The following is a 14,971-nucleotide window of genomic DNA, read 5'->3' as shown; positions in this document are numbered from 1 at the left end:
ATTTTTACAATTTTTTTTTTAATATGCTTTAAATTCTCCCACCATATATCAAATTGTTTGTACCTAATATTGAAACTAATATTAGCTACCTATTTGTTCAATGTCTACTAAATCTCCATCTGTAACATGAGTTGTCTTATGTTTTTTACGCCTTGAATGATATTATGGCTCCACTTAAATCTAAACTTTCAGCTTATAATAACTGAAATATTGGTATAGGAAAATACTTCAGAAGCCATTTTATTTAGAATAGATATCCTTACTTCTAAAAAAATGTTTTTTTTAAATGACCTCTATAAAAAACACATCAACATTAAAATTTGTATAATCTTATTCGACTTTTAATACAACAAAATGTATTTTTAACACTTTCAAATGAAATTTGAAATGTATAAATATAATGTTGATTATTAAATATACTCAAACGATAAAAAAAAAAGAATTTTCAATTTTATTTTTATTTGTTCATTATTTGAGTGTTTTATGATAAATATATTACTATTTGTACAGGTTATACCATTTTTTACAAATCCCTAATTTTTCATCCCTATTTTGCATATTTCCCTTTTATACACTTTCCTTTCTGTACCTATTTTTTAACTACTCAATGCTATTCATAAATGAATCTCTTTTACTAATATCTACTCATTCTTATAAATCTTTTTTCATTAACACCAATTTTGTGTCATGTTTATAAAGCTTTAAACTTTATTTTTTTTTCTTCTTCTATGTCACTTATACTTTGTATTATATGGTTTTTTGTGCTCTTTAGATCTTTGTGTAGAATACTCAATCCAATTTTTATGATTACTAGGTCATACTGGAATTTATAGTAATGAAGCAGCTAACAAACTGGCTAAATAAATCTCCTTATCATTTCGACATTCTGCTACACTCATACCTTGGCCAAATTTTTGTGTTCTCCTCAAAGTCACCTATATAGTCACAGTACATCTCTTTGAATTAAATTCCATCTTCTCATGCTACGTGGTACATAAACATTGTTCAATCTCCAGCCAATAAACACAATTACATCGTTCTCTCGGGTGGTATTTCTTTCAGCACATACCTATAAAACATGCTTAAATTGATATAAATAAAGATCTTTATACACAAGCTCTCATCACAGCGAAAAGATGTTTGCTATATAAATAACTTAATCTTAGAGTGTTCTTCAAAAACCCATATCTGTCATTCATCAAAACAAAATCTGAACCTTCTTATTATATTCTTTTATATAACATCGATTGCACAAAATTTTAACTTTTTTAACTTAAATTTTGAAAATATTCCGACAATACTACTAGTTTTAAACATATATTAAATTAAAGCTCATATTATGTAATATAAGATAAAAAAAAAAAAAAATTAAACAGATAACTTATTCTTTATATGTAATCGGCATCCACATTATTAACATAAAATGTTAAAATAATTTATGTAAAAACATCATAATTTTTGTGTTATCATTTTTTAAGATCAATTTTTTTGTCAATTATTTATGGACACATTTTAGATCAAACACTATAGTCATATAGATGGGGAGATATGTACCCCAATTTTATCCATCCTTTTACAAAATAATAAAAATAATAATAATAAGTGGTTGTTATGAATATTTTCAGCAGCTTTTAGTGTCAATCCATTATGTATATTAAAAGAAAGGGACTGCCTTCAAAAAATAATGTTCAACCTAGGGCTTGTGATAAATAACTATTTTAATTTCATAATTGAAAAAATAATAAACTCACTATGGTCATAGTGATCAAATTAAGAAAACTAATTTTTATAGCTTCAACACGAAGCTGAGAAGGTATTTATTTTACTATGATGTGTAAATATTTTTTTTTTGTGTCTGTTACCACTTTTTCTTAGCTCTCACTGAACCAATTTTTTTTAACGTCAAAAGATCACAAATCGTATCTAGTCAAAGGAATTACCCTCAAAAATTAAAAAATTTCCCTCGTTCGCCGTGACAACTTTTTCACAAAAAATTAACTTTTGAAAGTGTTCCAGAAAGTCTGACACTTTTAAATATATCTTAAATAAAAGCAAATTTAATGTACTTTATTATGGAAAAAAAAATTTTGGACTTTATTTTGTCTTTACGGTGAAAATAGACATCAAAGTTAATCAAAAAAATACAATTTTTGTAAAAAAATTCTTTTTTATATTTTTAACTTTTTAATGCTATAACTTTATGAAAAATGTATAGATCAATATAATTTTTTTTTATATATGCATGAAAATCTGAAACTTTTATTAATCTTAAATTAAAGATAATATAATGTACTTTATATTGGAAAAAAAAAAATTCGGACTTTATTTTGTCTTCTCAGTGAAAATGGCTACTAAATGCTATTTTTGTGTGAAAATTCTGGATTTTATTTTTTACATTTTTAACTTTATTATGCTATAACTTTTTGAAAAATGTATGGATCAATACAATTTTTTCATGAAAAATAATATTTATATCCCTTTTTTATTCGACATACTTTATATTAATCAGGATATGAATAAGGAAATAGCAGATCATGAATAGCTTTTGTAATAATCCATCAATTTTTAAAATTAAACACTATCTAAAGATTTGCATCGAAGCGTTTTTAATGATAGTGATTTTAATCACTGTCAGATATCATTATACTTGATCCAACTATGCCACGTCATCACTGTGCCGCGACCCCCCTGAGCTGGGTTTTTATTATTTTATATATATTATACATATAAATAAAAGAACTACAAATCTGGAATAATTAAGAAATAGAAGTTGATGTTGCTTAAAATTTCTTATAATTAAACACTATCTACACATTTGAATGAATCAAAATAATTATTTTTTTTATTAAAACTTTAGACATTTCCCTTTCATTTAATATTTTATTTTGATATATTTTTTGATTTATGAATTGTATAGTAAAACAGTTACAACAAAAGATTATTATATCACTAAATATTATAAATTCAATAAGCAGTCAAGTCTGACCTAACACAACTTTGTAGATTAATTCTGGTTAGGTTTGTTATTCTTCACTAAATGTAAACAGACAATGCAACTTGTCTTAAAGTACAAAAATTACAAACCAGTCGATCTCGACGCTATCAAGTGTGTATTTATTATTTTTTGATTTTATCTAGGATAAATCCCATCCACATTAGCTTAATAAAAAATATAAATTAATTAAAAATAATATTATCGTATGTTGAAAATATTCTTGAAAAAGATTATTACGGTAATTTTACATTACTAGTTCAAACAATATACAGAGTGATCGAAATCTGGTAAGACACTTATTTTCTCAGAAACTATTGAGAATTTAAAATGTTTGTAAAAAGAAAAATTATTAAGTTTATAAAACTCTACAATAATATGAAGTTAAATAATTTTTTTTTATTTCTTCAGGGATAAAAATGTTTATTTATAATTTTTTTAAATGGGAACCACTATTTTTGATTTGATAATATGATAGAAAAAAAAATTACAAACAATTTTGTTCTTATAATTTTTTTTATCCAAACAACCGTTTACGTTTTATAATTGTTTAAAGATTTTGACTTCCAGAAAAAATATTGTCATTTATTACGTTTCATAATATCGGTGGTAGTGCAACCGATATTTTTGTTAGATCCTTTAGTCTTACAAAACCATAGACTTAGCTATTAATAATACACCGAAAACCCGGTTTGAATCTATTATTGTTATCACTAATTTAGTGCGTAGTAAATTTTTATAGCTAATTTACCTGTCATAACTTGATCAATAAAATTTGGTTTATCCAACAGCAAATAAAAATTATGACTACTGTTTTTAATATAGTAAAATGACAATAGAAATTTGGTCTAAAATCACTTAACTTTAAAAAGTTGTAACGGACGAATGGTTTATCAGATAAAAAATATTATAAGAACAAAATTGTTTGTAATCTATTTTTCTATCATATTGTAAAATTAAAAATAAGGATTCCCATTTAAGAAAATTATAAATTAGGGTTTTTATCCTTGAAGGGACGAAAAAATAATGGTTTGACTACATATTATTGTAGAGTATTATGAACTTGATATTTTTTCTCTATAATAAAATTTTAAATTCTCAATATTTTCTGAGAAAATGAGTGTCTTACCAGAAGTTGATCACTCTGTATATTAAATTAATAAAATTTATACATGTAATCAACAGATATGTCTGACTTGACGCTTCTCATAAAATATATATACCGAGTCTGACGCTATCGACTGTGTACGTATTATTTTTTATTTAATTTAGGATAAATTCCAAAAAAAGAACAATCTTCCATGTACCAATTATATTAAATTATATCAATTATAATAACATACGACAACCATAACTATATCAAATAATAATAAAACATGACCTGTATTCCAGTACAGTCCAGACGTATCTGGAAAAAGCATTTTTAAGAATGAAAGGAATATTCTGAAGCCTGTTCTGTACAACCCTTACGGTGTGACCTGTTGCAGGTCGCGTTCGAAGCATTTACAACCGAATGTCCACAACAATTAAATTTAGAAATATATTATGTTTACCCAATAGTTTTGATAAAACCAAAATATCATTACATCATTTATAAAAAATTAATTTTTAGTTTTTTAATTTTAGTTTGAATATCAAAATTATTATAATTAATATAATAAAACGCTACCATGCAGATTCATATAATTTGTTAAAATTTTTGCTTCGGTAATATTTCTTGATTATTAATTCTCGTCAACTTATTATAAAGTTGAAATTGTAATTTACCATGAGCCATTAATAACTGGAATAATTTTTTTGAATAGGGCGACCCCTAATAATATACTATTCTAATATACAATATAGTATAATATGCTCATTAGATGGACATTAAAAGCTCTAAAAGTTTTCCCTTATAATAATTATAATTAACACTTAAATTTTTGAAAATGTTCTGGAATTACTGCGTCTTTTAAAAATATATTAATCAAAAAATGATGTATTCACGTTGTTATAATTGAAACTATCTAATATGAACAACGGCAGATAAAATCCTTCACAATAATTCAACTTTTGTGTACACTGTTATAGTATACACACTCAATTAAAAGCTATCCATAGTCTCTGCACAATATCCAATGCATATATATTTATTTATTAAGTATTTTTTCTTAAATTTGGAAATTACGATTTAAAAATTAAATGGAAAAACTTCATTGTTTAATTAAAATCAAGTTATTATAAGATTTGAAAGAAAATTTTATTAGAAATCAAGTTGTGATTTTTATTTATTTTTGTGGCTTCCAAAAGGTTATTTTTAAATTCCACCAATCATGATAGTAAAAAATAAATAAACTAAGGCCATATTTTTCTCTAGATGCCCAATCATTTAAAGTTTGTTACGTTTAAAATCCTTGATATAGAATATGATAAACAAGAAAATACAATTAAAATCCAAATGATTTTATCATAGTAACTTAGAATCATTGAAATGGTTGGTAAAATTGGATAATATTGAAACGGTCTCGCGATACACGACGTCTCGCGACCAGCGCCATCTTTATCAGCCGTCGCCCTATAATTTGTATTCGGTAATTTGAGTCATCGCGTTCCATGCGCCACGGTGCAAAGTCGAGCAAGTGCCGTGCGGCCGACGACGAGCCGCCGCAAACGGTACGTTGAGTCTTTTTCCCGTCGTCAAAGTGACGACGTCTAGGTCGTGCGCCGTCCGTTCCGGACGTGTCGTACGACCGGATTTGACGAACCGATCCGCACCAGACCGCCGTCGCTGTCAATATTTTGACGTCGCGGGACACCGTGTTGCCGACGCCAGCGAAAGTGCCGCGGTATTATTGGAACATTTTGTGTCCGTCTTTTTCGTGCAAAATAACCTATTGTTGCTCAACAATAATTAACGACCTGCTGGTCTCTACCAATAAAACCAATGTCGATAAAACCATTTTTTTAAAATTGTCGTTTTCTTTTAATAGTATTACTTGATTGATTTATAAGTCATTCAATATTTTTACTATTTATCTTTTATCCCTTATATGTTTAAGAATTTAGTTTTTTTTAATTATAATATACATGTATAACTAGTTCATGTAGTTGGAAATGATCCAATTAAAAAAAAGACTATACGATAAAAATTCTCGCACCAACGTAAAAAGTTATCAACATTATTAAATGTAGACTGGAGGCGAGATGCGGGTTTTGTTTTTTATTTTTATACATGATTAACACATTGTACATATTATGCATCGTCATAATATGTACAATAATATGTACTTAGGTGTGTCCTCTTCACACCTAAGTATAAAAATGTTAATAACTTCAAAGAATAAAATCTGGTTTAAAAGTTGTTATCGACCAGGTATTTTAATGGAATCTTTTTCTAACGTTTAATCAATTAAAATGTGTATATTTCAATTAAAAAATAAGTTAGTACCCTTATAAGGAATTACTGATGGACTAATAAACATTTAACCTCGCGTAAATTGAGAAATAAATTCTAATCAAATTAGTAAAAATACATTTCTCAAAATAATTATTATTTCAGAAAATAAAATAATAGTAGTTTATTATACTTCAATTGCCCTGTTTAATTCTTAAGTAAAGATTTTTGTGCATATAGAAATATCAATTTAAAAATATCTATGTTCAAATACATGTTATAGAACAGGTTTCTAAACATAATTATCTATTAAATAAAAAACACACATTTGACATGCCTTTGGGAAATGCTAAGGAACAAAAGTATATAAATATTAACTTCAAAACTTTATTACTCTGTAATAAATTGTTTTGTTACATCACATTTATTCAATTGAAAAAATAATCATTTTTATTAATTAAAATCTTAAAAGATTATATTATTTTATTCAATTTTCAATAACGGCTGTTTAATATTTAGGGGCGATCAGAAAAAAACGTAATTATTTTTTAAATATGTTTTAAAAAACATCTTTTTGGGGTTGTAAATTGATAAGTAGTATAGGTTCATAATAGTATGTTACGATGTACAGTTATCATGACGGTAGCGTTGATAGATTTGGGAATTGTGTAAATCGTTTTTTCTGATCGCTCCTTAACTATAAACAGCTATAACTCGTTGAAAAACGAATCATTTTTTTAAATTGAATGAATCTAATGAAAAAAAATAAATAAAGTAGCAATTTCGAAAATCAAAAGCTTTTTTAAGTGTAAGATGTAAGGGATGTTGGTAGAAGAATAATTTTTTTTATAAAAAAAGTTGTTTGCATATTAGGGGTGAAATATTTATTTAATAAAATGTGATTTATCATAATCTATAAATTAAATACAGGAAAAAATTGTTAATAATTATGACTTTTAATCAAAAAGTAAATAATCCTTTATGTATTTCGGCATACTTTTAAATTGGTCTCTTGGCTTTGCATTTATTGCATATTCACATTTTTTATTTGTAGTGTACTTATTGTCCACAATTTCTGTGTAAAGATCTACAACCACATCTTCTACATCAAATACAAAATCATCGTTTTTATCGATCTCTACAGAACTTTCAGTTTCATCAATATTTTTTTTATAATTATCATACAAATTACAATAATTATACTGTTTCAAAATATATTCTAAAAAAGAAAACGATTGTTAAAATATTAGATAACATACATTCCTATGGAATTTGTTTTAGATATTTAAAAAACTCAATTAAAATATTCTTTTTAAATATTATATAATGTATACTATACATTATTATACTCACTATACATTGTATAAAGTGACTATCATAATATGATCAATCCTATTACTTTTGACCTACTGAATATTTTTTATTACTTTTTTATTGTATGACTTATTAAAGCTTAGGACTATAATGATATCATACAATTTTTTTAAAATAATACTAGAAATGTTTAAAAAATTCAAGAAAGCCATTTTATACAGAAGATTATAAGAAATAATTTGGTATAATATCTCTTTATAATATTTTGCAGTTAAATTTCTTGAGAATTTTAAAATTTGTAGAAATTTAATTAGATATAATTTATTACACACTATTTACTGGTCATAGATACAGGATTTTTTTAATGAAAATTGTCGTTGCCTGATTAAACGCATATACCGGGGTGAAAAATAAAGTAATATTATCATCATATCGTCGATTAAGCCAATATAATGATATCCAATCCATTTAATTGGACATTGTATAATTTTGTTAGTTTCGATGTGAAGCTGAAAAGGTTCTAATTTTATTAATATGTGTTAGTTTTTTATGTCTGTCCGTAATAAGTTTCAGTTTCTACTAAATTAATTTTGTAGATCTATGTACCAAAATAACCAGAATTTATTCTTGTTGAACATATCAAAAATTTGAAAAACTCCATCAATTTTAAAAATAAAAACCCAGCACAATGGAGTCGCGGCATAGTGAGGATGTGGCATAGTTGGGTCCAGTATAGATGATATTTGACAGTGATTAAAATCATTATCATAAAAAACCCTTTGATGCAAATCTGTAGATAGATTTTAATTTTAAAAAATTGGTAGATTATTCCAAAGCTACATAATCTTCTATTTTCTTATTTATATCCTGATTATAAGTTTTATGATTTATAAGTGTGATATATAAATATATATACAGAATAACTTTTTTATTAACCCACTCAATTACTTACAAAATAAATATAATTTAAACATTTTTTTCTATGATTATCTTTAATTTCACATTATTCTTGAATTATTAACTATGTAATACTTTTTAAGTTCATTCCTTATACCTTGTAAGTGTGTCAACTTTGTTTTTGAAATGGGAACATATATTTTTAATTTAATAAAATGATTGACTTTTTAATATAACTTTATTCGTTTATTAGATATAATAACTTAAAGTTTCAAATTTTTGAGTTAATATACATGTATAATACACAAGGGATTACAAATACAGGTAGCTAATTGGTTTTTTATGACATTGCTGTCACAGTCACGGATTGTTCATTATCAATTATGACTATCAATAGATATACATTCTGTATTGTCAGTTAGTGTATTTATAAACTCACAACATTATGCCTTACTACCATTGATGAAAACAATGCTTTGTACCTGCTAATATCGATGTCATAAAAAACCAATTAGCTAACAGTAATTTTAATCCCTAGTGTATTATACATGTATATTAACTCAAAAATTTGAAACTTTAAGTGTTTATATCTAATAAACGAATAAAGTTATATTAAAAATTCAAATGCCATTTAGTATTAAATTAAAAACTCAAAAATTTTATTAAATTCAAAATAAATTTCTCATTTAAAAAAACTCAAGTAAATGTTTTTTAACCTTGAAGGGATGAAAAATATCATGTTTTTACTACATATTATTGTAGTGTTTTTTGAATCAAACAATATTTTCCTTACCAAAAATTTCAAATTTTCAAAATAGTTACTGAGTAAATGAGTGTCTTATCCTTAATGAATCATCCTGTATAAAGGGAAATGGTTTTATTTGAAAAAAAACCCAGCACAGTGGGGTGGCGGCACAGTGGGGCTGTGGCATAGTTGGGTACAGTATAGATGATATCTGACAGTGTTTAAAATCACTATCATAAAAAACGCTTCGATGCAAATCTGTAGATAGTGTTTAATTTAAAAAAAAAAATTNCATCAACTTCTTGTAGATAGTGTTTAATTTAAAAAAAAAAATTTGTTAAAATAGCATATTTTTGAATATGGTAGCCATTTGCGCATAGAAGNACATTTTCAAAAATTAAGTTGAAAAAGTTATTTTTTGTAAAAAAGTTACTATTTTAAATCCTCCCCAGTGAGCAGAATAAGTGTTAGATTTTCAAAAAAATTATATCAAATGAAAGGGAAATATCTAAGGTTTCAATACAAAAAAATATTATTTTTATTTGTTCATTTTTGAAAAAGTTATGGCAGTTTTAAGTACAAAAAACATCCCGATAAAATGTAATTTTTATCGCAAACATTACATTTTTTTTTAAATTTTCGACAGCCATTTGCACATAGAAGATAAGATGTCGGGACAAATTTTTTTTTTTCATTTGATAGTATATAACATAACCTTTGATTTGATATATGTTTAAAGGACGCAGTATTTCCGGAACATTTTCAAAAGTTCAGTTGAAAAAGATCTATGTTTTTTACAATATTTTAAGTTTTGAACGCCCCCTATATAAGGGGAAATTGTCCAATTTTAATAAAAAGTATGTCAAATGAAAGATGTACTTATAATGTATTTAGAAAAAAAAAATTTGTGCTGATATATACATTTTTCAAAAAGTTATAGCATTTTTAAGTTGAAAATTTAAAATCGAAAATCGAAAATTTTAACACAAAAATAGTGTTTTTTTAACTACGGCAGCCGTTTAAATGTAGAAAAAAAAGTGTCGGGACAAATTTTTTTTTTTCATTTTGTAGTACATAAAATAAGCTTTAATTTGATATATGTTTAAAGGACGCAGTCTTTCCGGAACATTTTCAAAAATTAAGTTGAAAAAATTAATTTTTGTAAAAAAGTTGCCATTTTAAATCCCCCCCAATGAGCAGGTTAAGTGATAGATTTTCAAAAAAATGATATCAAATGAAAGGTAAATATCTAAGGTTTTAGTATAAAAAAAAATTATGTTGATTTGTTGATTTTTCAAAAAGTTATGGAAGTTTTAAGAAAAAAAAGTGAAAAAATTTCGAAAATTAGCGATTTTTAAATTTGTAATTTTTTTGGATATTTCCCCCATTTGCGGGGAACGAGGGAATTTTTTTCAATTTTTAAGGGTAATGTCTTCAACTAGATACGATTTGTGATCTTTTGACGTATTTTTGAAAGAAATCGGTCTGTGAGAACCAGTGAGAGCTGAGAAAAAGTGGCAACAGACATAAAAAAAAAAAAAATAAAAAAAAATAAAAAACACATCATAGTAAAATTAATACCTTCTCCGCTTCGCATCGAAGCTAATATTTATATACTTCTTTCATTTAGCATACTTAAAAATTCGTATAGAAATAAGAACTTTTTTAACTTAATTTTTGAATGTGTTCCGGAAATACTAAGAATTGTATTTATATATTAAATTAAAGCTTATGTAATATACGTACTTTAATATGGAAAAAAAAATTTCGGAAATTAAAGTTAATAAAAAAATACGATTTTTGTAAAAAAATTCTTTTTTATATTTTTAACTTTATAACACTTTTTGAAAAATGTATAAATCATTATAATTTTTTTATAATAAGTATTATATATATTTTTCTTTTACGCGATTTCCCTTTATTTATATTTATTTATATATTACACTTATAAATCATAAAACTTGTAATCCGGATATAAATAAGGAAATAGAAGATTATGTAGCTTTTGAATAATCTACCAATTTTTTAAAATTAAACACTATCTACAGATTTGCATCGAAGCGTTTTTATAATAGTGATTTCAATCACTGTTAGATCATACTTAACTCAACTATGCCACGTCCCCACTGTGCTGGTTTCTTTTTTATTAACTTTGATGTCCGTTTTCATGATGAAAATAAAGTCCGAAATTTTTTTTTCTTACTAAAGTATATTACATAATCTTTAATTTAAGTTATATATAAAAGTGTCAGTATTTCCGGAAAACTCTCAAAAGTTAAGTTGAAAAAGTTAATTTTTTGTGAAAAAGTTGTCATTTTAAATTATCCCTGTGGGCAGGTAAAGGCTCAGATTTATAAAAAAATATACCAAATGATAGGTAAAGATATCGTTTATCTATTAAAAGAAAATTAAATTGATTTGGTCATTTTAGATAAAGTTACTATAAAATATCCTATTATCTCTTATATTATTCTATCCTTGATATTATTATGATAATATTTTGTAATTTTAATGTAATTGTTTTATGTTACGGGTCAATCCATATCAAATCATCCAGAAGTAGTTGCATGATCACTTCATTTTATTTTAAAATTTTTAGGGTTAATTCTTTATGCTATATTTCGATTAAAACATTTTTTTTTAACCTTCCCATTTTTATGGCTATTTCTACGTAAAAAATATTAAAAATATCCAGAACGTTAAATTAATTTACATAATAAACGTACATTAATTTTATCTAAGCGTCATTTTTAGAAAGTCATTAAAATTTAGAAATTTACATAAACTTCAAGTTATATTAATGTCACATTATTATAATAATACAAAATGTCACCATAAACTAAACAATCAACTCTAATATTATTCTATCCTTGATTTTATTATGATAATATAATGTAATTTTAATGCAATTCTTTTGAATTATATAACATTTTCATACGATAATTTTATAATTAATTTTTTTATCAGAGTTACAATTATCATTACTATTTTCAAAGCTGCATTTTAATAATTTTCAAATATCCATATATATTTCTCACACAAGATATCTCTCTATTTTAGTTTACAAACTTTGCTATTTAAATAAAAATATCGTACACAATATTAGCATTTGAGAATATTCTACAAATTAATAAATATATTTTCCAAAAAAATAAGCACTTACCAATACTATCATCAATAAAATTCTTGTTTTTAAGTACAAAAAGAACTCCAAAAAAATAAGTTCTCTGTACAGTTTTAAATAATGGTACATATTTTTTAAATGCTGTTGTGTAATTTGTAACTCGATTAGAAAATTGTTCAATTTGAGAAAATTGATCTTTAAAGTTTATTTCTTTTAAATCCTGAGTGGAAACTGAGTAGAGTGAATGATCAAGTCTATTACCTTTTAAAAATGAACTCGTAAGATTCAGAATTAGTTGTAATGAAGAAAAATGAAGTTTTTTATTAAGTTTGATTTGACTTATAAATTTTTCAAACGTTTCAATTATTTTAATCAAGATTTTTTTTGGACCTCCAACAAAAATATTGTAATTATTGAATAAGACACTGTTTTTAAGAATCTCTTCTCCAACTTTAATTATTCTTGAGAAATCCACATCTTCACTGTAACATTTTACTTTATTATTTTCCTTTGGTGAATTTTTGATAAACAAACAAAATGTTTGTAAAATTGACAAAAGAGGTAGAATAGATGCAGCCATTACAAGTTCCTGAAATGAAATCATGTTTTGTGTATCAAAACTAAACAACATATATCGAACTACGTCAGTTATATTTAACATACTTTTTCCATTATATCTAACTTTGACTTTTGCATATTTCAATAAATCTAAAGATTTTTCATTTACCATAATTGAAGGTTCATTTTTTTGGATGTCTGATAAGTGTTGTATTTTTGATTCCGTGTTATTTGGAGTTAATAAATCATAAAACAATAAATTTTTCGGGTCGTAGTCCTTATAGTTTTTTGAGTTTAATGATGTCGATAAAGAAATGAATACTTCATTTTTATTTAACAATGGGACCAGATTATTTGGATCAATCTTAAATGAATTTTTATTTAATAGCCGGTTTATAAGTTTTTCCGAAACTTCTGGTAAGTATTTTATATTATATTTTCCTGATGTATTATAGTTGGGACATTTAATAAAATCTTCGTCAACAGTAACATTATTGCAACTTTTGTTTATAAACTCTTCTAGAGCATTAACCATTACTCGATGAAATAATTGATATCCTTTGAGGACGCTAGAAAGATTCCGATCATATTTACCTGCACTGTTCCTAACTATGAAATTTAATGACTCAGAAACATTGTTTAAGTATAAATTAACAGACATTAAATCATTTGCTTTAGATTCTTTACCCTTTATTCGCAATGCATCCAACATACCCATTATAATCCTACCATGTGTTTTTAAAGATGTGCCATAGGTTTTGAGATCTTCATGAGTAACTGGAAAGATACTGTTTTGTTTTTCAAGATACAATAAGTACTTTTCATGGTGTTTAAAAAAATTTAATATGTATTTGGAAAAATTACAATGAAGCTCAACATGAGATAATTCAATAGATAAATTAACTATGTTTAAAAGTACAATTAGTTTAAATAGAGACATATTAATCCTCTACACAAAGTTTTAAAATATAAAATAAAAGTTTATGAAAAGATATGCTTTTACTAAATTTTTCATTAAAATAAATTGTTTGGATTATTATTCAAATATATTGTGTTATATATCATTTGTAATACAGAGTGATCCGTGTGTTAAAAACCTCTCAAATACTCGCAAAGTAAATACATGTTGAAAAAAAATTATTGGTTTTTGTAGTTAAATATATTTTATAATTTATTAACTACTATAATACTTTTTATTATTATCACTTATAACTTAAGTTGCGTGATGATCAAATTTATTTCAATTTTAATGCGAAGCTGAGAAGGTATTATTTTTAATATTACGTGGGTTTTTTTGTTTATGCATGAAAATTCTCAGCTCTTCCTTGGCTGGTTTTAATGATTAATACGTCAAAAGAACTCAATTTTATTCTCGTTGAAGTTTTCCTTGCCATAAAAATTGAATAAATCTCTTCAGTTTTAGAAATTTAAAAAAATATTTTAAAATTACGATTCTGTAAAAAATGGCATTTCCAATGATCATCCTACTTAAATTTAAATATTATATAAAAACGACAATCAACATTTTTTAATTGGTTTTTTGTGAAACTTCAAAACATAAATAATATAAAATTACAAATATACAATTTTTTTTTTTGAAGTGTAAAGGATATGCATCAATGAATTTTTATAATATTGATGTAATCACTCTCAGATATTATTGATACTTGTCCCAATTATGCCGTATACTCACTATGTCATGACGCCTCTACACTGCGTTTTTTTAAATGTCTATATAAATATTTAATTACCCTATTAAATAGGAAATTATCTAATTAAAGAAATTGTGGTTGAATAAGAAGTTTTGAATCAATACTTCAAAAGTTATGACAATTATGAAATAGTGATAAGGAGTGATGCGAGTATGACTATTTTATAATTAGGAATTTTATGGCGGTACTTCTTCATTTGCCCATAAATTAAAACTTAAATAAATTTTTGTTCTTACTGTATTTGTAATGCAAGTGT

At 24.9% G+C, this 14,971-nt stretch overlaps 2 protein-coding genes across 23 annotated transcripts in view; both read right to left on the bottom strand.

Moving 5' to 3' along the window:
• Positions 1-14,971, bottom strand: part of LOC126894396 (uncharacterized) — a 350,657-nt gene that overhangs the window by 235,884 nt on the left and 99,802 nt on the right. The gene's annotated exons all lie outside the window — the stretch shown is intronic.
• Positions 6,832-14,010, bottom strand: LOC126894403 (uncharacterized). The gene is made up of 2 exons (XM_050665418.1): positions 12,485-14,010; positions 6,832-7,584 (listed from the first exon to the last, which is right to left on the bottom strand). Exons 1-2 carry the CDS (start codon positions 13,941-13,943, stop codon positions 7,322-7,324), a joined length of 1,722 nt encoding a protein of 573 aa, XP_050521375.1. The 5' UTR covers positions 13,944-14,010; the 3' UTR covers positions 6,832-7,321.

The sequence above is a fragment of the Daktulosphaira vitifoliae genome, unplaced genomic scaffold (genome assembly GCF_025091365.1).
Source record: "Daktulosphaira vitifoliae isolate Bord-2020 unplaced genomic scaffold, ASM2509136v1 Scaffold_1, whole genome shotgun sequence".
Taxonomy (NCBI): Eukaryota; Metazoa; Arthropoda; class Insecta; order Hemiptera; family Phylloxeridae; genus Daktulosphaira; species Daktulosphaira vitifoliae.
The sequence above is the reverse complement of the archived record's forward strand: the minus strand, read 5'-3'. Positions and strand labels throughout refer to the sequence as shown.